This window comes from Watersipora subatra, chromosome 1 (genome assembly GCF_963576615.1).
Source record: "Watersipora subatra chromosome 1, tzWatSuba1.1, whole genome shotgun sequence".
NCBI lineage: Eukaryota > Metazoa > Bryozoa > Gymnolaemata > Cheilostomatida > Watersiporidae > Watersipora > Watersipora subatra.
The window spans coordinates 46,246,329-46,273,746 of NC_088708.1; the positions used below are offsets into that span (position 1 = coordinate 46,246,329).

The 27,418-nt window shown below is 35.8% G+C and overlaps 2 protein-coding genes across 5 annotated transcripts in view; one reads left to right on the top strand and one right to left on the bottom strand.

Annotated features, from left to right (window-relative positions):
- On the top strand, positions 1 to 17,682 carry LOC137410581 (dolichol-phosphate mannosyltransferase subunit 1-like). The gene is made up of 8 exons (XM_068096022.1): positions 1 to 107; positions 6,343 to 6,442; positions 7,653 to 7,763; positions 7,876 to 7,901; positions 8,703 to 8,798; positions 12,596 to 12,664; positions 14,005 to 14,119; positions 16,337 to 17,682. Exons 1-8 carry the CDS (start codon positions 4 to 6, stop codon positions 16,439 to 16,441), a joined length of 726 nt encoding a protein of 241 aa, XP_067952123.1. The 5' UTR covers positions 1 to 3; the 3' UTR covers positions 16,442 to 17,682.
- The window catches only part of LOC137410580 (fibronectin type 3 and ankyrin repeat domains protein 1-like), a 15,785-nt gene continuing 5,850 nt past the window's right edge, over positions 17,484 to 27,418 (bottom strand). For all 4 annotated transcript variants that reach the window (XM_068096020.1, XM_068096021.1, XM_068096018.1 and 1 more), the window contains 6 exons: positions 25,954 to 26,028; positions 25,486 to 25,551; positions 22,600 to 22,814; positions 20,304 to 20,476; positions 20,073 to 20,117; positions 17,484 to 17,624 (listed from right to left, as the gene is read on the bottom strand). In XM_068096020.1, coding sequence (XP_067952121.1) covers positions 17,568 to 17,624; positions 20,073 to 20,117; positions 20,304 to 20,476; positions 22,600 to 22,814; positions 25,486 to 25,551; positions 25,954 to 26,028 — 631 coding nt within the window. In that variant the 3' untranslated portion in view covers positions 17,484 to 17,567. The remainder of the gene's footprint in view (positions 17,625 to 20,072; positions 20,118 to 20,303; positions 20,477 to 22,599; positions 22,815 to 25,485; positions 25,552 to 25,953; positions 26,029 to 27,418) is intronic.

Sequence of the window (27,418 nt, forward strand, 5' to 3'; positions counted from 1 at the left end):
GCAATGGATGCTTCCGGTGAAAAATATTCAATTTTGCTTCCCACCTACAACGAAAAAGAGAATCTACCAATAATAACTTATCTGATTTGTCAGTATCTAAATGAAAGGTAATGTTTAAGCATATAATTTTGTCAAAAATTGAATTGAGTCATTAAATTACCAACGCAAACACAAGCAGCGTATTAATTTCATCTTGCTATTATTTTGTGTATATGACACGTGTGTTCTTTTTTTAAAGAACCATTTACTGAAGGATACGCAGCAGCTTTAATCTTTAAATCTATCAGGTCAAATGTTTTTGTGACCTCATAATTATAACACCACAACGTATGTTTTGATTCATATTTGCGTGTTGAGTCGTATAATCGCCGCAAGCGGGAGGGGGGTGGGGATGCGCACTTGCTGAAGTCTATGTTGCTAAAGCTTGCAGTTTTCTTTTGAGGATTTAAAAGGTATTGAAATATGCAAATTAAATGATTGAAAAGAATTTGTGTTCTACCAATTTCTTGAATGATAATGCTGAATTTAGAGTCCCCATACCTTCTCAAGAAGTACAAAATCAATCATTGAACATTCTAAATTTTTCATTTAATGAATAAAGTTTCTTTTATGTGTATATATATATACATGTATATATATATATATATATATGTACTGTATATATAAAAAAAGTTGTTTCCTCACCCCGGTTAACCCATATGGGTGGTAATTTCTGCTCTAACTCGGGTCTTTTACCAGAGACCTGGGAGTTTGAGCACTCACCTCAAGATCTTAGCTGTTCCCAATAGTGCACTTTTCTGCAACTCACTTGAGTTGATTGCTGTTGGTATCTGGGCAAGCCACATTTTATGTGCAAGTGTTATTGCGCTCAGTACTTCAATGACTACTGGAATTGCAGTTGTTCTTACATCCCAGCATTTTTCAATCTCTTCTCCAAGAGAGAGATATTTCTCTACTTGTTCTTTTTCTTTGCTGGCTTTATTGTAGTCATTGGGTACTGCCATATCTATTATAGTAGCCCTTTTGTTCTCCTTGTCCACCATCACTATATCTGGTTGGTTTGCTAGGACATGCTTGTCAGTCCGGTTGTAGAAGTCTCAGAGGATCTTAGCACGGTCATTTTCATAGACCTTACCAGGAACTTCCCACATGGTTTATTAAGGCCATACCCACCACATAAACTTCTGTACACAACACCTGCAACATGATTATGCCGCTCAGTGTATGCGTTTCCTGCTAGCTACTTGCATCCACTGATGATGTGTTGGATGGTCTCAGGTGCATCTTTTCATAGTCTGCATCTAGGATCGTTTCTATTGTGATAGATTTTTGTTTGGAGTTGCCTTGTTGGGAGCACTTGCTCCTGGGCTGCCATGAGTAGCGACTCTGCATTGGTCGTTAGGTTTCCTTTGTTCAGCCACATATATGTCTGGTGGAGATTGCCACCGGTAAGCACCATGAAGAGATTTCATGTGCCAGTCAAGTTCTTCATCATTACTGCGAAGCTCCATTGTCAGAGCAGCCGATTGAAATTCTGCTAGCAAGTTATTTGAGGTGGCCATTGAGGCTGCATAAGGCTTTAATGCTTTGTTCTTCCTCTTTCACTGTCTGCTGTACACTTTTGAGTTCCCTACCTCCATCTTTCCTATCACGATACAATCTAGTAGTACAGTGCACCCCAGAGATACGATGTTAATCCGTTCCAATGCTGGCATCATATGGCTAAACAATCGTATGTCGGGGTATAGAAACCATTGTAATTACACAATGAAAAAAAAGGTAAAAATCCTCCAAAATTTTATAAAAATGCTGTACATTTTGAAAATTAGTAACAAAGTAGTATGTTAATTTTAGTAACTATAGTTACTTACAGTAGCTGCATTGTATTAAGTGCACCTAGTGACCATAATCTGCAATACCGTAAAATTGTAATCTGTGTACTAAATGTAGATCGTACGGTAAGAAGTTCTTACCTTTAAAAGGTACGCATAACATAAACTTTGAATTCACTTCAAATAAGCTTAGCTTGCCAAACTCACCCTTAAAACTAAGTTTTAGTATGTATTTTGAACTATTTTAATGAATTTCAACTTTTTATCACGAAATTTTATCCTTCATAAGTTTCTGTCTTCACTTTCATTATAAAATTTAGCGTGTCTGGTTGAAACCTTTTTCAACAAGAATTCGGCCAGAAAGGCCGAGCGATGCAGTTATTAAAAGTGGCCTCTCACATACCTGACCATTTAATGGCTACCAAAAAGAAAAATGAAATTTTGTTTACTATTATACAGGACGTACATACCTTTGGAGTAACGTGACTATAGCTGGTACATGTAGCAAATAAAGCAAAGACAGCAAAGCAAGCAAAGCTGTACACTTGAAGATTAATTTAACACGTAATGAAATGGAATTTTTAGCAGGCTAAAGAAAGTTGACTAGTCCTGTCCAATTTTTTTCTGGTTTAAAAGAAAAAAATGCTGGTGCAATGCAGAAAGCTGCTAGCTAGCTAACGTTTGTAGGATCCAGAGAAGATGCTACAGTAGTTTTTCGTGTATGAGATGTGCACAAGAATCAATGTAACCGTACGTACAAAGTTTGTACGTATTTATACCCTAGAGGACAGGGCTTTCACAAGTTTCAGAAAGTGATGTGAATGCGTCAACTATCTTGAGTAGCTAGTTACATGAGTGACATACATACGATGAATTGTATTCACATAGGAGATAACAAGCCCACCTGCAAAGACATGGTTAAACAAAAAAAGAAAACATAAAATCAAAAGGAAACAAATAAAATATGAAAAACATGCCACACAAGAGATAAATAAGATATATTATACATGCATTGTTTTAATATACCAGTTCATGTCAGTAAATTAAACACTTGAAATATTTCTGCCAATGTGGGGTTTTCTGTATCTTCTACTTCCTCGCCCATACTAAATGGTTGCTCCTTTTGAATGCTGATCGCGTGCATGGCCTTCGAACTCCTTCAAATTTTCAGTCGTATGGTCCTTCTTGTGCTTGCTTTAATGGAGTTCTTTTTTTAATAATAATTGCAAATGCTGATTGGTTGCGATCATATTCCTTGACAATGTTAATAATACGGGTGCCTTCTTCTTTATTTATGACATCCAACTTTGTTGACATAGAAATAATTTTTCCTTCATTTTGTAACGTTTGTATCAGTCTCAGATTCCACAGCTAACGAATTAAATGTAGATACTTCTAGTTATATACGTGTTCTGACTTGAAAGTTTATAGTAAAATATATTATAACGCTACAAATGAATATTTGCTCTCGCTTGTGTATTTTACACGAACTTTTCCACACGGAATGCTGACATAAGAGAACTCGATCATCATGTCTCTTCTAAACTTTCTGAAAGTGTTTTCGGCAAATATATTTCGATGTCTTTTTTATTTTGACGTGCGTTATGAGCTCACCGACCGCCAAATTTCAACTAGGGCGAAACTTTTCTCAAAATCGTATGGTGAAATAAAATATGTATAGCAAGGTGAAGATCTCACGATGTTCGACTTCGTAAGGTGAAAAAATCTTATATCAGGGTAATCTTATCTCGAGGGTGCACTGTATCAGATTTTGGGTGGAGTGCTCCATGCATGGTCAGCAGTTTACGAGTTGCTATATCTGTTTTTTGATGGCTTCCTCAGTCCACTTTATTATGCCTGTAGGGTATCTTATATATAAGATATCCTACAGGCATCTAATATACCTAATAGACAAACTAATATACCCAGCAGGTATCTTATATATAAGATATATATACATACATATATGTGTTTCTCAAAGTTTGTGGGTATGTGGGTAGTTCCAGCTATAGCTATTAAAATCTTGAAATATAGAATCTGTATCGCAGAAGATTTGATCTCGAACCCTCCGGTTCACCAGTCCGACTGCCTTACTAATTCAGCCACACAAGCTTGATAGATTCCTAGGCAATATATTTCGGTATATGGGAGAAAATACGCAACGGCTTTCCATTAATACGCAAAGTCATGACAAGCCGTAGCTCTTATTAGTAAGCTTACTCAAATTATCCATTAGCAATATGCTAGGCTAATAGCAAGTGGTAGACAACTCTCATTACCTCTCATTGTTTATAAGCTGATTTTTAATACCTGGACAACGCCGGGTAGCACAACTAGTATATACATGTATATATATAAATCACTGCATTGTAGACAATACATTTTTTTGCTTTGCAGCGCAGACCTTGATAGGAAAACTTGTGAAAAAATTGATATAAATTGCCATTGAAGTTTGCACGCCCTCTTTACTTGACGTAAAATTACCGTAATCGTGGACCTTAAACTAAGTGTAAGTGATAAAAAAATGGAAAGGTTGTCTATACAAACTAATAATACCACAGTTACTATACAGTCATTAAATTAAGAAGTTTTAAGTTTTTTTTTCATTTGAAAGGGCCAAAGAGGTGAGTTTGGAAAGATCTTGCAACGGATTAGGCAATTTACATATATTTTACGCTTCGTATGACGTAAAATCTCTATAGCAAACATTCTTAGGGCGGATTATTTACATTGGTTGTCTACTGCACTAGTTTGTAGTTTTCACAGTATTTCATAAAGCTGCTCTTCAAGGACAATCGATAGTTCTGTCTTATTGCAGGTTTCTATTGACCTTATTTTCTGTAGACTTTAAAGTTTATTTTTAATTTTGAAATTTTGTTTAGCTCGAAAATTTGAACATTGCTAGGAAGTAAGTGAGTTTGCTGTTAATGATCCTATGCACAATTTAAGTATCATGAGTTGACAACTCCTACACGTCTCATATAGTACTCAAACAGGAGACGCTTAGAGCAAGTTTGCACTTTTAAATACCCAGTACCTGGCTACAATCATACCTCGACATACGAGCTCAATGCGTTTTGGGGCTGAGCTTGTATGTCAATGTGCTCACTTCTCAATGCAATATTCCTTAAATAAAGTACAAACAAATAAAATTAATCTGTTCCAATGCTATGAAAAACCACCTAAAAACAGGATATTACAATGAAAAAACGTGTTTTTAATTGTTGTAGTCTACCTGCACTCGCAAAGTGAAACAATTACTTATTTCGTGGTTATGATCTGCAATAAAATGTAACAATGCGATGTACAGTACTGTATAGAGTTCTTACCTTCGAGGCAGACGTACTGGCTAACGGCAGCATGAGAGAGACTTGACAGCAATGCATTTGATATGCTAGAAGTTTGCGGCGCTATGTAGCGTGACATAATTTTGAATTTAACTTGAATGAATTTAGCTTACTAAACACATACATTTAAAGCTAAGTTTTAATATTTTACTAAGCTTTACTTTTGTCATCCCCCTAACTTTTTATTATCTGTTTCTGACTTGATGCTTTTTGCCTCGTTTTCTTGAAACCTTTTTCAAACTGATTTGATGAGAAAGACTGAGTGATGCTGTTCTCGAAAAAGGCCTCTTACATACCTGGCCATTTAGTAGCCATCGAGAACTGGCTCGTAAATCCATATCTCAAACGGTTCTTTTATAGCGAAAGTTTGCTCTATCTCAATATTTTTGTATGTTGGTGTGCTGGTCATTTACTAATAATATATAACAGTTTTTAACCATGATTATTACACCGTCTTTACATATTTGACTGTAAGTTTATTATCTTCAACCATTTAATTTGGAATTAATGAACTTGGCAACCTTCAAAGGATAAATCTTTATTTTTTGGAGCTATCAACTCTAACAAGATGCCCATTTTAAAAACCTTTGCATGAACCCTTAGAATGACTTTAAAATATTTTTTTAATTTTTATGGATTTCTGCTGTACGATTATTTATTGTAAAATATATCACTACACATTTTATATCTGCAACACTCGGGTTTTTCACATGTATAATCTTACAACTCCACGTAACTGAGCATTGGCGGAGATTTAATAAAACTCTCGGCTAAATAATTAGAAAGAAATTACACCAGCGGCCTGATTGGCCAGCTGCAAGCTCTAGGATGTTTTTTACACAAAGTTTGTCTCATGAAGCCTGTGAAACCTGTCTATTTAATTGGCCCAAATCGGTACCAACTGCTCATGTACATAAGATAATCATATGCTAATTTTATTGCAGTTTTCTCAAATGGTTTTATTATGTAACTTCTGATCAACTTGTGTAAACCTGACCTCTGCAAAGCCTAGACCTGTTTACTTATGTGAAGCATTTATAGTAAATGCATAGAGGTATAAGATTATGTATTTTACTGACGAGACTATAGCCTTATTACCATAGAAGGTAGGTGTAGGAACTGTATATATTCAGGCTAATCAGCTGATTTCTGTTTCAATTCAGTGACATAAACTATGAGATTATAATAATTGACGATGGCAGCCCGGATGGTACGCTCGAAGTTGCCAAACAGCTTCAGAAGATCTATGGCTCTGATAAAATAGTGAGTGTCTACGCTGACCCTTGGTAGCCATACTGGCGTTTATTTCTTTGGTGAAATAGGCTTGACTTGCTAGGTGAGAGAATAAGCTATTGTAGAACTTCCGTCAGTCTATGCCACTGACAGTTCTTGGAGGTTTCCTTGTGGTTCCAGACCCCATTGCTAAATAGTATCTTAGTACTAAACACTCCTACATACAAAGTATCACTACTAGTAATTTTGGTTCATAATTGGGAAGATCCATCTTCGCAGGCTAACTTGTTTTTCTATTATTAAAGGGTCATTCACGTCAAAGGATTTTACCAGAAAGATATTTTTCTCTAATTTTATTGTTGTTTTTAGTAGTCTGACTGCCAGGATGGCTCAAGATTAAAATCAACAAAGTGTAATCACAGTTAAATGCCCAGAAAAAAAAGATGTTTGCAGACGTCCCTAAAAATGACATCAATAGTCATGCATATTGTTTATACGTGATAAATATCAGTTTTATAAAAAAATGGTCTCATCAGTTTTGGGTATTCATATGTTTACACTGCATTTAAGGGAAAAACATTGGGACAAACTAACCAACCTATCTTCAAATTATGTGAAACATATATAGCAATGTATCTGAGGCTATATTTGAAGTTTTATTCCGACAATCGTGAGCAAATACAAAACATAATATATGTCAATAGAGAAGAGCAAGACTGCAACTTAAATGCAATAGCCGATGTCATAACAAGAGGGACAAATAACAAGTGCGACTGTTGATGTCATTTTTGAAAAAGCCTTTTATTCAAAGTGTTCAACTGCGATCAAGTTATGTCTATTTCAATCTTAAAACATCCTGGCGGTCAAATAAACTAAAACAACAAACAAAATCTCAAAGAATAGAAAATACCTGCATTTTCGGAGATTAAATCTTTTAACGTTTAGTCTGAGTGACCTTTTAACAGATTCTTTCTTCCAAGTTTATTTAATTAACATTCTGTGTTCAATGTTGTATTTTTGGTTGAAGCTCATTTAAAACAATCAATGCTTGGCTGATATAAATCATGAATCGCTATTGCAACACTAAATTTGGTTGCTGCAGTTTGCTTTAGGGAGATCTGTCAACCCTGTCGAATCTCTGCTGATTTCTTTCACATATTCTTAATAGGCTTTTAGCTAGCATTAACTTTCCGGATTGATCTGATGTATGTCTGTTTCATAAATAACTTCTTGTTTGTAGGTGCTGAGACCAAGAGAGAAGAAGCTTGGTCTTGGGACCGCTTACATCCATGGCATCAAACATGCAACTGGCACATTCATTATAATCATGGATGCTGATCTTTCACACCATGTATGTCCTACAGCTGCCATAACATAGTATATTTTAGAGAATGCTGTGTAACTTTACCTCTTTATCTACTCTCTCTTTATTTTAAGTGCCATTTTATTTGTTTGTTTTGTAGCCAAAGGCTATTCCACAGTTTATTAGGTAAGTCTTATCAATATATTGTCTTTTTAAATAATGTTCATGTTTTTAGTTAATTGTTTTTTATTTGGGCATTTCCTACCATATCTTTCCTTGTTTAGCTTTTGCTTGCCATTCTATCAGTTGTTTGGTAATTTAGTGCTAACATCATGTGTATTTTACCATTTTCTGTTAATCTAGTACAGTAGCCGCTCTTATAACATATATTTCCTGTAATGTAAATTCCGCATAACTTAAAGAATTTATGTAAAGTTTTTGTTTCCTACTACGTAAAGAGTTTCATATAACGTAGAGTGTCAAGTCGGGGCAAGTTTTCAAATTCAATTTGAATAGTGAGAACCTCATGGTTAGCCCTAAAATATCGATATCTCTTGCTGCACATAAAAGAGAAAATGACATACATATATAGCTCTCTTTAATATATATTCTAGTACCGTGGTAATCTTATTCGACCTTAGAGCACCTTTAGAACCCTAAACCTAAACGGAGTGAAATTGATAAGAAAATGTAAACAACTAGTCAATATAAACCATTAATACTACAGTTTCTTTTCAGTCGTTAAATTAAAAAAGGCAAGCCTAGTTTTTCCTTTTGGAAGGTCCGAAGGAGTGAGTTTTGGAAGATCTTTCAACGGATTAGGCAATTTACTTGAATTTTACTGTTCGCATAATGTAAAATCTCTATATGGTAAACATTCTTGGAATGGGTTATTTACGTTGTAGGAGCATCTACTGTATTTAGTTGTTTGTTGTCAGCTTCTTTGCATTGCCTTTGAGACTTCCGCAAACAGGCGTATGTTTCTAGGAAACAGCAAGAAACAGGCTGTGACATTGTAACAGGCACTCGATATGCTGGTGATGGGGGAGTATATGGATGGGACTTCAAAAGGAAACTTATTAGGTGACTGATTTCTCATACCTTTTTGTTGAACCGGCACACACATTTGACTCAACTGTGAGTCCAGTCGATCAGCAATATCTTGTTGGAGGCGTGATCGGCTGAACATTCAAAAAATAAATTTGCGACCGATCAAAAATTTAAACGATTGGTGAAGCTCAAGTTTCAGACGATTTTTCAGGTATGATAACCTATGATGAAAGATTAGTACTTACTGTAACACCTCTCTTCGAACGCCATCTATATTTGAATGCCACCTCTAATACAACTATCTATCTCTATGGAAGAAAGGTTGAAAAATGCCACTCCACCCTTTAATTGAACACCACTTTTATTTGCCCGCCACCTTGACATTTTTTGATCTTAATGAACAACCCACCACAGAAAGTGATCAGTAGAAAAGTGTCCTCAAAATAGTACTAATAATGACTCTGTTACATCAATAGCAATTAATTTCTTCGTTGTTGCTGCAGTGGCTGCCATGGTTTAAGTGACTGTGTACCTGATAAGATCGATCGTCGCAATCATCAGAATTACACTCAAAGTCACTAAAATCTAAATGATACCCATTGTTTTTGGATTCATCCTTGATGTGGTTTACAGTCTGACCTGAAGACTTTCTGATGAATGATGAGAATACTCTTCCGAAGCACTGTACGATGTAATAGCAGCCATTATTATGACGTATTCTGACTTTAAAACGCTGAAAACATTTCTAAAAATTGAAAAATGCAATGTCCGCTTTCTAGCTATAAAGCTTTACAGGTTTTCTTTAAGACATTGAAAGCAAGTTTCAAATACACCATTGAAATAATTAATAACAGTGCCACGCTAATATTTTATAACCAAAATAGTTCCTTTTTTCCTTGCTTAACTCGGTCTGATACTTAAACATACATGAAAAACAATTTAGCAAAATTGCTGAGGTCGACGGCATTAATGTCGATCTACCCGATAGAGAGGGTCTAATATAGGCGACATTAGCATCACTTCACCCGTAAAAGGGTTAAATTTATCTTCCCAAAATTCTGATGATTTAGCCGAAAAAAACAGCGTCACCCTTTATTTGAATGCCACCTCTAATTAAACGCTACTATAAGGGAAGGGTTGAACAATAGAGCGCCATGTCGTTCAAATAGAGGTTTTACGGTAGCTAGACTGGTTTTGTTTGATTTCATAAAAGAGCACCACTTAATTTCACCTTACAACTCACTCCTTAATTAAGTGTTTGTTTAAGGAAGGTTTGGATGTTTTTAAGAGTTTAAACCTTTGCAGAACAAGTAGACTTTTGACCCAATTCAGTGAGTTAGAGACATAATCAGCGAGCTGTGATAGTTCATTTTTGTTGGTTATTTGTTTGTTGCTTTTATTTTTGTTCCTACTGAAATTCACTCAAGTTTAATCTTCTAATCTTTGCTATAATCTTTATTGTTATACGAGCCGTATTCGTCCGTTCGTCTGTCCGAGGCCACCCTTCGAGGTTAGGAAAAAGGATTGCTTTCAAAAGGACTCGAACCCGCGACTTTCTACTGCACCAGCCAGCCGCATTGGACATTGGCGAGTAATTGTGCATATTTATTCTCTGTGCTTCATTGGCTCTCTTCACGATCGCTCACAGTGCACAAGACTGCCAGGGCACTAGCAGGATCACCATTAACGTCTCTTCATATCTGTTTGTTTTAAAAATTATTTGGGTTTGTCGAAATCCATGCAAATAAAAATGTGCATCTCATATATGCTGATGAATGAGAAGTACCGTAAAACCTTTATTTGAACGCCATGCTGCTCTATTTTTCAATTCTCCCACAAGGGTGTTCAAATAAAAGCTGGCATTGTATTTTTCAAATAGCTCGTCAGAATTTTGAGAAGATAAATTTAACCCTTTTATGGGCAAAGCGAATGTCGCCTATATTTTCACTCTCCTTTGGGTGAAGTGACATTAACCCTTTTGGGTGCAATAAATCTGCTAACTTACCTTTAACTTATGAAAGATCTCTTAATAAGTATGCATTGGGAAGCCGAGAAATATCTCTACCAGTTGATGTCTATTGCTTGCAATTAATCTGCGATGATATTATAGCCTGTGCCCTGCTTTGCAATTTGTTGGAGTTTTTAATTTTTCATTTCATTCTAAATTTGAATCATATTTTCATTTTGTATCTATATTTAACAATGCTGCATAAAAGCTCATTGCACTCATTGATATGTTTGCTACAGTTTGCAGCCAAAACTGGCTTTTTATGTGCAATAGAAGTGGAGTTATGAGTGTCGATCCATTGTATCATCAGATTACCAATATGATGCTTATCAAATAATATGCTATGAATCTGAAAATTTATAAGTTATATAATAATTATCTATCAAATGTTACAAATTTATATTCATGAACAAGTGACATAAACGAACCATACTTATAATACACGCACAAACAAAAATTACCATTTTTGAAACAAAAAATATTTGCATTGTTTGCTCAGCCAGTGGCGTTTTGATTGTTGTTTTTGATGGAACGAACATCTTTTGGTTGTCCGATACCTTTCACAATGTCTTCTGACCTCAACTCTTTTTCTGCACTGTTGAGCTAGTCAATATTAGCGTTGAAACAATTTACTAGCGAGCAAAACTTACGCGTTGCTTTTAGCACAAATGGATGTAATGATAAACTTTCAGTCGCATGCACATTAAGCACAATTTTTAGCCTAAAATTAGTCTTTCATATACCATCCTATATGTAAACCGTTTTTTGTATACTTCGAAGTATCAAGACTGCGTTATATAAGAACTACTGTTAGTCTGATACAGTTATTAATTATTTTATGGTGCTGATTTCAAAGTTTTAACAACAAAAAATTAAAAACCTTGGAGTTAGACAACGAGAGAATTAATTGTTACTGATGTAAAGGATTCATTATTAATATGATTTTGTGGACACTTTTCTCCTGATCACTTGCTGTTATGGGTTCGTAAGGATCAAAGAATGTCAAAGTGGTGGTCAAATAGAGGTGGCATTCAATTAAAGGATGGCCCTCTATTTTTCAACCCTTCTATAGTGGCGGTCAAATAGGGGTGGCATTCAACTAAAGGTGGCAGTTCAACTGGAGATTTTTTACGGTATCCAAACACTAAAAAGAATCGTGGTTTCCTATTGGTTCGTTGATTGCTGGTGGCTGTTATACACGTGATCAATGATAATTAACAAGCATTTTTTCATTGGTAAAATTGCTCAAATAGTCACCAGTTATTGATAGAACATTTTAAGACAGTAAGAAGATTTGCCTTGTGTGGAATGACTATAAATTGTTAGAAGCACAAATTAAGTTAAATTAATTATTTCTTCACACTGAAGAATGCAGGATGCCACTGAAGTTAGTGCAGGATCATGTATGAGGACATTAATATCAATTTCAACTGAAGCCACGGTGTTCACGGCGCTACGCTATGGAAGTTTCAGACACCCATTGCAGATGTTTGCTGTGATGTAGGAATGCAACTGAGCAGCCAGTTCAAGTTATAGCCTGCACTAATTTTTTTACAAGCAATAACGTAGTTTGGATACTCTGACTGGGCCCGACCTGTGCTGATTGTACTGTAGGAACTTGAGCTATGCAGTTGTATTAAATACATTTTATGTTTTGCCAATTATTAAAAATGTCGGGACTGCGTCTATCTCAGTTACTTGCTGTTCATTACATATTTTGCACATACCACTGTTAGGCTGTCTTAGGTTTTTAAAAAGGAGAAAATGTGATTGAGAATATGCATAGTTGTTATTCTATAGCATAATTGTGCTATTGTTTTAGCCGTGGTGCTAACTTCTTAACTCAGATCTTGTTGAGGCCCGGAGTCTCGGATTTAACTGGCAGTTTCAGGTACATTTTATCGACTCTATCTGTTGCCACCGGCTCTACTCTGTCTGAATTCTCTCTCGCTCACTCATAAAATAAACCTAACATTCATTTATGGCTTTTTGATGGTAATTGAATTCAATAGATGTGCAGGTCATATCAGGTCTGTTAAACGGTATTTGTATGCTTATTATTCAATAGAAGTATGCAAAGTTATATCAAACAGTCATTTACCGTAATAGAAGTATGCAAAGTTATATCAAACAGTCATTTACCGTAATAGAAGTACTGAAGTATGCTAAGTTATATCAAACAGTCACTCGATAAAAGTATGCTAAGTTATCATTTTTTTTATCTTGGTTTTTTAAATGAAGCGTAACGCAATGAGCAGAAAAAAAGTGTTGATTTCTTTGCAAAGCCGACATGTTGGCATAGACTGACGATTTGTTACTGGTGGAAATCTCACTTCAAGTATGTTTAGATCTGTGGTTTCTCGCCATGCCAAAAGCGCTTGATCAACACCAAACTTATCAGTGTGTTTATACCTTCACTGTTCTATTGCAGTGCTTGTAGACAGACTATAGTCTCAAGACAGTTTTGTGACTTGTAGATATCTTAAAATAGCTTTAGAGCTCAAATATTTTCAATTATTTATATTTAAAAATGAGAAAGCTTAAATAAAGATGTGTCCAACTCAAATTTAAATAAATTTGGCATAACTCAGTGTTTGTACCATTTTATTAACCAAATATATGTCAGTGTTATATCACTAGAGTCGTCTCCTCTTACACGTGTTAAAAAAGTAATTTTTTAAAATTAAAATAATTTCGTCGCTGATCCTTTCATGAAGATTTGAAACGCTTCGAAACATCTATAGTTTTTCAGCGCTGCGCCAGCTCTGCACTACTACTGGTCATGTGTGTCAGGTTGTTAGTAATGCATCCATATACAGTCTAACCTCAGTTTTGTTTGTCTCAGATCTCGAACAACTTGGGTCTCAAGCAAAGTATTTCAGATTTTTTGCTTCAAATGTCTAGCAAAAATTCTCTCTCCTCTAGTTATCTTTACTGCTTCACTGTTTCATGCAGACGTGTCTGTTTGGGTTTTTGAAATACTAACTGAATTTTGTGTTCTGATTACTGCCTTATTTTATTCTTATACTCTATTGAAAAAAAACACAAACTATTTAACCATTTTTTACAAAATATCTGAAAAATGAGGCAGTTACGAGCACTGAATTTAATGTTAACTTGAGGTTAAACTCCACTCTTGAAAGCAACACTCCTACTACTTGGCAGTGAGTCAAGTACAGCACTGCATTCCTTGCTTGGCTATAATACATAAAACTTAAATGGGTCCTACAGGCTATACAGGAAGAAGGTGTTAGAGAGACTTGTGCAGTCTTGTGTCTCCAAGGGGTACGTCTTTCAGATGGAGATGATGGTGCGAGCTCGTCAATTTGGTTACACCATTGATGAGGTGAGGTAATAACATCTGCTCATGGATAGTCTAACATGAAAGTACAATGGTGTGCGAAATGAACTGGAACTCTTTGTTGAAAAATTAAAACTCATTTGCAACATTGTTACTGATTGTGAATTTAGTGAATAGAGATAAATTATATATTAAATTAATTTTGATTTTGTTCTGATTTCAAATATGTAAACCAAAGAGCTGTAAAATTATGTTTTTCATTGTTTATGTAGGCTAGATTCAGAACATTTAATGTTTTTAGTAGTTGAAGATCACAGTCTGTACAGATATTATCACACCACATAAACTTTTATTTGTTAATTTCAAGTCATGTGCATATACAATGTACATGACATCCAACAAAGGTCTCCAGTTTGTTTTACACACCACTGTAATTATGTGGATGTCTTGTTCCAGTTGATAATTTGATCTTGATCCTCTCTAATATATAAAATTTCAGTTGAAAATAGTTAATCCAGAACTGTGATATACATTTACATGTTTCTTAGAATCCTTTAATGAATCTATCAAAGGAGTGTTTGACTCCAAATGTTGCAATTAAAACCCAATTAGAAGTGTCACACAGGGTGTTTGTCAAATACTAAGTGTCACACAGGGTGTTTGTCAAATACTAAGTGTCACACAGGGTGTTTGTCAAATACTAAGTGTCACACAGGGTGTTTGTCAAATACTAAGTGTCACACAGGGTGTTTGTCAAATACTAAGTGTCACACAGGGTGTTTGTCAAATACTAAGTGTCACACAGGGTGTTTGTCAAATACTAAGAAAAACATTTGAATAACAAGTTTTAATCAAGTGATGAAATACTAACACTCTTCGTATAGAACACTCCCCTTCCTCATCTGTTTGTTGGTACCAAACTATTGCTAGATCATTATTTGCTAGGCTCTTAGCCAAGAGCACATCGGTTTTTCTTTATGGAATTTGTCCTGGATTTAATATATAAACAGATTTGACTGGAAGTTTTATTCAAGTAAAGGAAATTATGAAGAACCTAATTCATACTTTATACATTTTCGACTAAATTGTGCGTGTCTCTTGGCTACCAACTTGAGTCCTTGCTTAGTATTGACAGTCTTTCAGTTCCTAAATTATGAGATTTGAGGATATTTTATTACCCCACAAAGTGAGGTGCTTTGGTTGTCTCGGAGCACTATCTCTGATAGCGAACTAATGTTTATAATATCTAAACTTCAACCTTTGTTTTTAATGTGAGTGGATTGAATGAACATATATATATACATATATATATATATATATGTACATTCAATATGTATATTTATATATATAATGAATCTTATTATTTACTACATGCTAACAAAACTGACCTTTTTGATGATGTTAGTTAGCCATTGGAGATGCATAACTTATGAGCCAAAATCGACGTAATTGAAGTAAAAAGAGATGGTTGGCGTTACCATAAGTACCACAAATTGTTCAATTTCCCATGTTTATTTCAATCTGTACAACCGCTTCCAGTTTTAGTGGCCAATTGCACATTTGTTGCGCTAAAGGTATTGCGTTCTGCCTACGTGACATTTCCTGTGCTCTGAAACTGAAACCTGCCAAAACTAATTAACTGAACCATGTTTGTTATAGAAGACTAACAAATTTATCACTAATTGTAATGAGAAATAAAATGACGGCAACTCTTGTGTAGATTTTTCTAGCATGAAAATAATTATATAATTATGTGGACACGTTGCTACAACGAGAACTTGATCTTATTCTTCTCTTGTTTTTGACATTTCTGCTAAACATAGCGAGTTAAACACTGATATATATTTGTGTGTTTCATAGAAACCTTTAAGATGTCTGTAGAAGGAAGTTATCAATTACAGCTGGATATGAGTTGTGTTACTTGAAGGTTTTGCTGACTCAGCATGAGTTTGTTTTGTAACCGTCAGCAGGTAGTCTGATAATCCATCAACAACCAATCAATTTTGAGGATTCTCTTTGAAATCTCTGAAACATCAACTATCAGTGTCTTCCATGCATTGCCTTCTTCATTTGTAGCTTGTGTATGATTCTATTCTGACTATTGATTGGGTTTTAGTTTCTTTCGATTACACAGTAACCTCATTTTGATTTTAACCTTGCCGATTTCGCTGCCTCTACACAAACTCGAATACTCAGCATTAAGCTGAGAAATCCTAGATAGCCCTTACTACGCCATCTTTCATTGCTCTGTTATTTTTGCAGGTACCAATTAGTTTTGTGGACAGAGTTTACGGCGAGTCGAAGCTCGGAGGAAGTGAGGTTATCGGGTTCGCCAAGGGTTTACTCTACCTCTTTGCCACAACATAATGACAATGCTAAGTGATGGATAAGTAGTTAGTATTTATTAGTTTTGTAGGAGTAATAAAAATGTCTATTCGCTCAGACCAATGCATATCTGTTCACCCGCTTGATGCAGCACAAAATTCCCAGAATTCATGAAGAAATGCCATGATCTGCTCATTCATTTTAGAGATAAACTTTCACAAATTTTAGTTGATTTTAACAAAATGATTTGGTTTTTTTTTCATTTGCGATTGTTTTTTTATGTTTGAGGTGATCTGACCGCCAGGTTTCAAGATTAAAATCGTTATTGATATCGGCTATTGCTTTCAAGTGCAATTATATACATCTTAATATTTTACTTATAGACATGTTAATAACTTTTGCATGAATGTTAACCGAGATTAAGTGTTGTCAATTTTGATCTTGAAAACATCCTGACAGTCAGATCAACTTAAACATCAAAAACAATCACAAATGATGGGAAAATACTGATATTTTCTGATAAAATCTACTAAAATTTTGTTCAGGTTTATCTGTAAGGTGAAATTCGTGCTGTCATATGCTTATGACATATACATATGTCATATGTCACCTGCTTGGCACAAAGACTGCACTGAAAGGGATTGAATTGATCTCACAAACAACATAATTTTACACTGATCATAGGAACATCTCCGCCTCATTACAACGACTGCAAAACTCTCATAATATCAAAACAGCTTTTCCATGATAAATAAAAGTTGGCTACAAGACCAAATACTGGCTTGAAGAAGTGTACAGAGATTTGCAAGTGTGTAACATTTATTGTGGGCAATATATTCTATAGCTATAAAATGCGCACTAAATACTGAGTAGTGATATAAGGTATGGGATTTGATCTACCAAATTATGTGTTTACTTGAGTGAGTATTGCATATGCATAAAGCCGGACATAACATCGGCTGGTGAATGAACAACAACATAGAAGCACTGACTAAGAGCATTTAACATCTCATGCGTTGAAATATATTTGAAGAACTATTCTAAACATAAATACTAATAAAGGCTTTGATTATGATATTGTCAGGTGGCACAAGCTTGCCGGACGGAATTATGAAGGAGTTTAAAATGGATGGGTGGGTAGTTATGCTGAGATGTTATTGCCTCTAGTTTACTTTATGCTCATTCCAAGCTTCTCCATGTGTTCTTCTAGTGTTTTTGTTATTCGCTGTAACAACATATACTCATATATGTATGACAATAAATCACCCTCTTGCTACTAAGGATTAACCTTAGCTCTAGTTTGATGAAAACTTGTACAAGGTCTGCTCAATGAACTACAGTAAGCGCTCCTATAACGTAAATAATTCGTTCCAGAAATGTTTACGTTATATTGAATTTACATTATAAGAACAGTAAAATACATGTAAATTGTCAAATCTGTTCCAAAATCTAGTTAAACTCTTTGGCCATGCAAAAAAACTTGACTCAATTCTTTTAATCTGTGGGCTGTACTGTAACTTCTGTATTATTGGTTTGCATCGAAAACTTTTCTTTTTATGATCAATTTCACTGGTTTTATAGACCACGATTTCGGTAATTTTACAACAAGTTGATGGGACTGCGCATTTTCAATGTTCACTTACAACGATTTGCTTATTTTTCCCAACAGCAAAGTATATTCTGCAAAGTAAAACTAATAACAAATATTTTTAACGTTTACAATAAAGCAAAACCACAATCATTTTACTATAAAAAGCAGTTCTACCTTTTCGTCGTCTATCTATATTCAGGGGTCGAGGTTAGGATAAAAGATAACTTTTGATGATACTCCAACTCGTGACATTCAGATTGGTAGACCGACGCTGTAACACCAGCACCAATCGATCGCCTTTGCATTTATGAATAATTGCGCAGCTATCCTATTCTCCATTTTGTCGACACATTTAACGATCTATTACAAAGAACTAGAATGTCGCGAAAGTTGTATAGATATACAGATATAACGCTATGTGCACGATGTTTCTTCTTCCACAAGTGCGGCGAGATAAACTAACATTCAAATAGAATTCGAAAACTCATCCGACTTGACACTTTACGTTATATGGAATTTTTTACATAGTAGGAAGCAAAAACATCACATAAATTTTTACGTTATCTGGAATTTACGTTATAGGGGGTTTACGTTATAGGAGCGTCTACTGTATCTCGACTGGTTTTTATTTAGAGCTCAGACTCTTGTAAAAACAACCAGTCAACCACCAAATACAATATTTCAGCATGTGCTGTGTAAAAACAAAACTATGTAATTCCAAAATACCTGGTTACCACGATAAATGGTTTGTTGAGCTAAATAGAGACTAAAGGTCACGATGCTGATAAACCTCCTACTATTAAATGCATCAAATGATAGACATTCCCTAGTTAGAATGCAAACCCTCAGTTGACTTCCGTAAGGCAGAAAAACAAATGTTCTGAATCATGACCTGTGAGAAGGCAATACTTTTACTACTACATTTACATCTTTAACATATTTTGAGTTAACTTCTCTCGAAAAATAGACGGTAAAATTCAGTAATCAGCAAGTACAGCGAGGAAAATTTAGAATTCGCTGAAGCGAGATAATTCTAGTTTTTGATGATAACGTTTTAATAAGATGTGTAAATACCTGGCGAGTACGCTTGCTGATAGTAAACTAAGAGATTCTATTGATATGACATTTTATATCAACAAATATAAGCCTTAATAAGACCTGGGCTAACAAAGTGTGATGAAAAGATAATAATTGGAACCATTCATATAGCCTTTCATGATGGCATTTATCTCTATAAAATCAAATTTGTCAGTCCAGTAACATCATTGAAGAGTGTTTGCTGTGTCAGGAATAGTGACTTCATAAAGCTGATATCAGATTTATTTAACTCATAAAGCACCTTATCTAAATCTGCCAGTTAAACAAATGTGGACTTGTTTCACTGCTCACTTCGCAACAGTAAAAGTGATCACTTTCCAAATAGTGAGAAAGTAATCAAAATGTTGTTTAACCATGGCCTTTCCATGTTCCGAGTATCTTCCAACAGAATAAGCAAGACATGGCTTACAATTACGGCAACTAATTGCGATAAGAAAGTGAACCTATATTTTGAGTTTTCCTTAATATGTGCGCGTGTAAATATTGCACTTACTCTACGGTAAGCAAGTAATAATACACAAAGTGGTTATTACAGCAGTAATATGCAATAAAAGTAAGTGGTTAGTTTTGGAGGGAGAATACCATAGATATAATAAACCCTTATTTTATCTACGGAGAATACACACTGCAAGCTAGAAATAGTCCATTTATACTATGGTTGCAAATGTTGCATTTCCATCAATTGGACAAGAAAAGGGGCCAATACTAAGTGGTAGAACAAGCTTCTAAAAGCTGTTGGGATTCTGAAGGCTGTTGGCTGTAATAGAATAGCGAGATAGATAATCATAGTTTAAATGGTGGGATTGACTATAGCGCAACCTCTTCTCAGGCTATATTTTATATAACTTTGGTTAACTAATACAGAGTAGGTGAATGACAACGGAAAACGCGAAGCTCAGTTCAAAATTGTCAAGCTTAACTTTGGAAATTTAAATATGTAAATTGCGTCACACTCCGACTAACAGAACAATGCATTCAACTCACCCTTTTCTCCATAGACTGCGCCATTTCATATGCATTCTTTCCAAACTGAAATGAGAATATTGATTGCAGTATGACTCGTCAGTTAGGAGACAATATAATACAAGCATAAGACTATTCAATGATCAGGGGCGGTGAGGAAGCACTTAGCAATGAAGTATAACAACATCAAATAGTTTTGTACCCAAGCAATTAAATACAACTCACTTTTATTTAAGTTCCAATTAAACTCACCGCATTCTTGACCTTAATATCGGCCTCGTGTTTGAGGAGTAGCTCGACCAGATTCTGGTGCCCATTTATGACAGCGATCATCAACGCCGTTTTTCCATCAGCATCCATAAAGTTGATGTTAGCATCATTCTTTATCAATAACTTGGCAACATCGGCATTGCCATTCACTGCGGCTAACAATATAGACAAAACTGCCTTGAAGGGTTTTTCAAACTACAAATGTGGTGATGTATTAACAATAAATAGTTAACATTTAAAATGCTAACATATAATCATCAAATATGGTTTTTAGACAGCAAATGCGACACTGGTGCCCAATATTGTCATCAGATGCTAGCACTAGATATTGAACAGTAGCGCCCACACCAGATTTTTACAGCTGACACCGATGACAGCATTCCTTGTTACTCTAAAGGGGCACAAAATGGCTTTATGCCAACTTTATTGCAACAACATTGCTCTTTAAGCTCAAACTTAGTGACGCAACAAACTAGCGCATTTGAAGTGGAGGCCATCTCACTGACAATAATAGTGCACCAGGACCATGGTGTGTTTAAACTTGTGGGCATCAGCTAGGTATACCATGGGTTCACTCCACAACGATTTGGGCATCTCTCCACGACTACGATTATCGTGAAAATTATAACCCTTATGAAAGTGTATTATCGCGTTACAATATACTCAATAGTTATCATAGTTGAAGCCAAGCACAATAAAACTCTCATCAAAGTGATAAAGCAACAGTAATAGACCTGTAACAGAATTATACAGACGCTCCACAATTTATGAACGAGATTCGTTCTGAACAGCCGTTCGTTAAGCGAATTGTTCATAAGTTGTTTCAGTTCGTTATTTTGTACGGAACGTATGTAAGGATTATACAAGTATGATTAAGGCTTGTATAAGTAACTTACAGTATATTGGTTTAAACTATGCTGCACTGCCTATACTGCATTTGAAAAACACATATACGTAATAATAATAAAACAATATGTTCTATAAAGATGTGTACAACTGGAGAAAAACAGTACTACTGTAAAAGAAATGCTACTGCATTTTTCAAAGTGTTGCTGCACGTCACAAATACGTTAGCTGAGTAATTACTTGGGAAGATTGATATCGGCGGCAGAAAGCCACACTACTCAGAAAAAGGCACACAATACAAAGTCTAACTTAAGGCATCTCTATACAAACATGTTTGACATACGCCAACACCGTTCATATCTACTCTTGTTCATAACACAAAAATAGGGTAGCGTCTGTATCAAGCAACCTTTGTAAATTTCGATGAACGAGGTTGCACGATTCCTTGACTACCATCTAACTATTGTCATACCTCTACATACAAATGTCACAACATGTGAGAAACTCGAGATACGAGCTGACATTCGAGCAAGTCTCTTCCTTAAGATACGAGCCGGTTGTCGATGGTCACTATATGGCCAGGTATGCGAAAACGGACTTTCGAGAACAGCATGGCGGAGTCTTTCTCTTCGAATCCGTTAGGAATAGGTTTTTAAAAGGTTGGCTAAAAGTTATAGTGAACACGAGGGAAAACCGGAAATAGATACTAAAACAATAAGACAATAAAAATTAAAGTAAGTTTAGGAAAAGATTAAAACTTAGCTTCAAGTGTCTGTTTAGTAAGCTAAATTCATTCAAGTTAAATTCAAAGTTTCTATTAGGTAGGGTCACAAAAGTTTAGTATACCGAATGCTTTGCTCTCGTCTTTCTCAGACGGCTGTTATCCACAACGTCTGTCTCGAAGGTAAAAACTCAAAGTAGGCCTACTGTACCTAGTGATGTTACATTTCATTGCAGATAATAACAAATAACTAGGTATTTGCTACTTTTTTAGCGCATCTACAGAATTACAACAACTAAAATCACGTTTTTCCATTGTAATATCCTGTTTAGGAGTTTTTTCCAAAGTATGCTAACAGATTAATTTGTACTTAGTTATCTTGTATAGGAAATAATGCCATGGCATATGAGCTCAGTTCCAGAATGCATTAAGCTCATGTCAAGGTATGACTGTGCGGTAAAAAGGAACTTTGTGAGCAATATACATGGGACCTAGTCCACTTAGCAAGTCTGTCCTCCTGATCCCTAAAAATGGATGGAATCCTGCTGAACCGAAACTAGGCCAACTAATAGACAGGGCTAGAGAGCAAGCATGAGCATGCATGGAGCTTCCTAGGAGAGCATGAGCATGCATTTTATCACATACAAGGTGCTCACAAAATCGTCAACACAACCATACAAATATATGGGTAGAGTGAGAGATAATGCTTACCGCATCGGAGAAGGGGCGTCCATTGAGAACCCGTATCCTTGATATTTACATCCCAACAATCATCTATACACCACTGAATTGTGTCGAGGTGCTGCCCATCGATAGCCCAATGGAAGGCTGTGGAGCCACCTTTATCACGTAAGTCATACTTGGCATTATTTTCTCTCAACAATTCAACAGCCGGTGTCTTTCCAGCAAATGATGCCAGCATCAACCTGCACGATAAATCTCACTCATTGTAGTTAACCAAAACACTCAAATGTATCCTGTTCTTCATTAAGGTTACAATACCGTGTCACCTAGAACAGTGCTTGCCGTCCAATCTCTAGCAGTGACTGATTATGAGTGAACAACCATACTAGTAGTACACACAATCGCTGTCTCCAAGCTTCGAATGGGTTCGGAGTTGCCCAATGTCGATGAATTCGCACCCTTCCATTTCAACGATTCGGAGTTCCACTGTATAGACCTTTCTAAGATTTACGATGTATCCCTCAAAACAAAACTCGTTACAGTACAATAGCTTTCGGGTCAAGGTCACTATGTAAATTCAAGGGTAGTCAATTACTAAATCTAAAATAGTAACTATTTCCTCATCTTCGTACGAGTGACCCATCCAATGAATGTTAATGTAAAGGCAAAACGTCAGGCAGAAACAATAGTGAGTAGAAAAAGAACATTTTTGTAACAGACATCCGCATAGTTGTGTGCTGAAAGCTTTTTACTTCTACTGGGGAGAGCTTAGCTGAGTATTATCGAGTTAGATCCATCACCTGTGAGTCTTTCTATGATGTCGAATGGTGCTCACACGGCGAGTGCCTTCGCACAAATTTGGCAAGGCAAAATTGCGTCGAATGCATTCGAATTTTATCCTTTCTATAATTTGGAGTGAAAGCAACTCCAAATCTTTACGAATCTTGAAAACAGACTGATTGTACTGTAACTTAAAATGATGTAACGTCTGTCACCAGGTCAAAAAACATTTGGGTGATATAACTAGTCTAGCTAAAACAAAGGTCTAGTGTTCTGGTGATGAAGTTTTTAAAAATAGCAAATAGGATTTAAAACAGAAAATCATTATTGTTTGAATTTTTATCTCCCCTCGAAGAAAAACACTGAGATGAGCATTTTTTTTATTTCACGGCTCTATATCAAAAGCCTCCATTTAGGTTACCTTATAAAAATTTCACGCTCGCCGTTCCTGCAAGTGTTTCAACAGGCCCACGTCATATTTTATGGCTAAGAAAGCTAGGGGAACTATTTTATAATGACCATCAATGCTTTGAAACATCACTGACAAAGATTTTAGCAAAAACATTGAAAAAACTGAACATGTGTTGAGTAAAAGAATTAACCTGGAGTATCACAAATTTTTAAAAATGCAGAAAACTGTAAGCTAACCAACCAGAGAACTTTTAGTCCAGAGAAATAAAGATACTAAGTTTTAACTGCTAAATGAAATCAATGCAAAAGTCGGGAGAGATAATTCACTGGAAACTACGATTAGTTATGAGCTTACGTTTGCACTCAACAAATAAACCAAATATTAAGAAGGTCTAGCATGTATGAGCATGACTGAAGCAATGCCGATTTTACAACGTAATCGAATCTATATACTTGTTTGCTGCGAGCATAACAACCATTGCAAAGCCTCCAACATTTGTATGCAAATAGTGAGTGTTGACATTTCGGATTGGAAACAAGAATGGTGGGATCATGTGATAGCGGTTTACTTCGCACACAGAGAATGTTTGCATCTCCATTGGAGGCAATGAATATTTAATAATCCTCGACAAATTAGAAATGCAAAGCTTGTGGATCTTTCCATATTCTGATGAGCCGATAAACGCCAAAGCAAGCAAAGGGCATTATGTAAGCAACCTTCATGGGAGAGCCGAGTTAACAGCAATAAGCTCTTAAACAATTTCAGATTGCATTTCTCGTTCTTGTATGAGTCTTTTTAGATTGTGCGCAATCCTATCCTATGAAAACAAATAATCAAAAACAGCTAAGAGGAAAGTAAAACACAAAGAGTGCAATGCATTATTAGTTTGGTGAAGAAATAATTTCAAAGACATATTGAACCGTGATCGAGCCAAATTGATACCCCAGTAACAACAAAAGGGAACACATCGTAGCTCTGTCGAACTGCACCACATCATAAAAACTAACAAAGAAAAATGCAAGCCATTACGTCAATAATGAAGCCTGTGTCAACAGTACTTTTGTGGCCTGGCATCCAAAGATTCCTGCACAGTAACTAGGAGGTATTAATGAGTTTTACAATGATAGCCTGGGAACCATTCAACCCGGTTGCTCGGAGCCTACATACATGTAATATCTAAATAAACAGAATAAAAGTCACAATCAATGATTAGTTTACGGTGACAGTCAGACCAATGAAACTAGACTCGGCACAACTTTATCGGTCATAACTTCTATTGCAACCGAGTACAAGACTAAAATATTAAAGGTTTAAAAGTTCGTCTTCAATGATATTTTGTTATTTTTTGATGGGTAATGTGGAGGAAACTAGACAAACCGTAAAAAGAGAGGTGTAAAGCTAAAGCAGGGAAAATAAAATTGGTAGGTCTAACATAAGCCAATCATTAGCCTGCAATCTTTACTATAATAAGAGCCGTGTCAAATGTCTGCTCTAAGCAATGGTTAGAGCTTGAAATAAAAGATTGCGGTCAGTAAGATTGGAACTCATGATTCTCAGTTTCATGGACAGACACTCTAACACCCGCGCTAATTGACTGCCAACTAGCATATCAGAATAATTGTGGAAATAGTTATTCGTTGTGTTTTATCGACAAACATGATGATCTCTCACAGCTTACTAGGCTGCCTGGGTACTAACCTATAAAACACTGAGGTACTTACGCAGTCTTTCCCGAGTCATTCGCAGTGTTCACATCAGCACCATGATTTAACAAAATCTCCATAATCCTGAAGAAAATGAAAAAACTTTTCAAAGTTGAAGAAGGATTTGATTGCACCGCAGAGTTCCCCTTAAAACGTATTACATAAGGACAAATTCCTACTAATTTGACCTTTTTGTATCAACTCGAGCACTTCAGATGGAGCGTGCCAGATAAGAACATACCAGTTGATGGAATTAAGAGGGAAGTGGCTAATCAAACCTTCAATGTTACGTGACAAAGTTACAGAGATTCCGCCGGACTATACGCTGATGTTTACAAGCAAAACGATCATGTTCCAATCAACTACAATCAGCTGTAACATTCTATTGCGTGTTTAACTATTTAAGCTGACAGTTTTCAATTTCTATGCATGTTGGGAGAAAGATGTGGACCAACTACGTGAAAACAAAGAGAACTATTTACATACTCTGTATAGCCTTTTTGAGCAGCTTGCATGAGTGGGGTGAATCCGTACTTGTCCGTTACTTCTGCATTTACTTCGCTGCAATATAGTCAGGAGTCTGCAACACTCTGACGATAAACAGGTGTTTAGTTCTTACAACTGTACGAAGACATTGCGTTACTTATAGAGAGTGTATGGATGAAAAAGAGGCGTGTGGGGGTGGGAACTTGTCCACTATCAATATGTTTCCATGACATGTATGAAGCGCATCATGCAGATTTTGAGTTGTTCGTAAGTTGTGTTACCATGTGAATTACGTGTCTCCATGGACACTTGCATGATGCAGATTGACTCCGGTGCCTTGTTGAAAAAGGTAAGGAATTGGACGCTATAAGTTAATAATTAGCGACGCAAACGCCAGAAACTCAATCAAGAAAGGACAACAAAAGTATTGAAAATGTTTAAAATTGAATAGCTGTCGTGAGATTTTAATGCACATCATCCGCAAGTGCTGTTTCCATCATTCGCAAGCATGACGGATTCGACAAAGTTTTGTGAATCGCAAAACTCGCTTGGCTTGCGGATTTATGCCGTTTCCATGAAGCTGTTAACTTGCGGATTGGCTCAAATTTGCGAATCATGTGCGTCATGCAAACATAGTGTATATTCTAAGTTCCGTTAAGTCTTCACCAAACCATAGCCTCGGATCCTGTTTACTTGCAACGTTCTTGTTTAGTTTTAATTCCAGCATTTTTAAGGGCATCTGGAAAAAACCCTAAAAATACTTTGTTTTCACAAATTTTAGATCGAACTTTGATTGTTGGACTCACCTGTGACAACTATTTAGTAATTAAAAAAAAGTTTTCAAGTCAAACTAGTTACATGGGTGGTCTTGTTTAAATCATGGCAACATTAGCTAGCAAAAACATATCATTGGCAACAAATGAGAGGTCAATGTCAACAAATAAGAGGTCAATGTCAACAAATAAGAGGTCAATGTCAATAAATGAGATGTAATTGTCGACAAACGAGAGGTTGCTGCCGGCAAATGAAGGGTCGCTGCTGGCAAATGAAAGGTTTTTGTCGACAGTTGAGAGGTCATTGTCAATAAGTGATTTTTTCATCACAGAGATTAAGTCATAAAATATTTCATATATAAATGCAGCAAGAAAAAAATGATTCCTTTTACACAAAAGACGAAATTGTATTTTAAAATAAAACTAATTATCTCTTAAAGTGCTGCTGAGGTTCACGAAACTTCAATGATACCAACCGGATATGACTCTAAATATTGAAGGAGTTACTACATCAAAATTTGTTTGAGACTCAATAAAAATTTTCCTCTCAGAGAACTATAAAGAAATGATGTAGCAAATAAACAGAGCCAGTGTCAGTTGGTGGGTTGGGAATTCAACAAAGAGCAGTCGAAAATTGAGAGTGTGAACTGATACGGTGGAAAGTGACAAAGTTGCATGAAGGAAACGGAAAG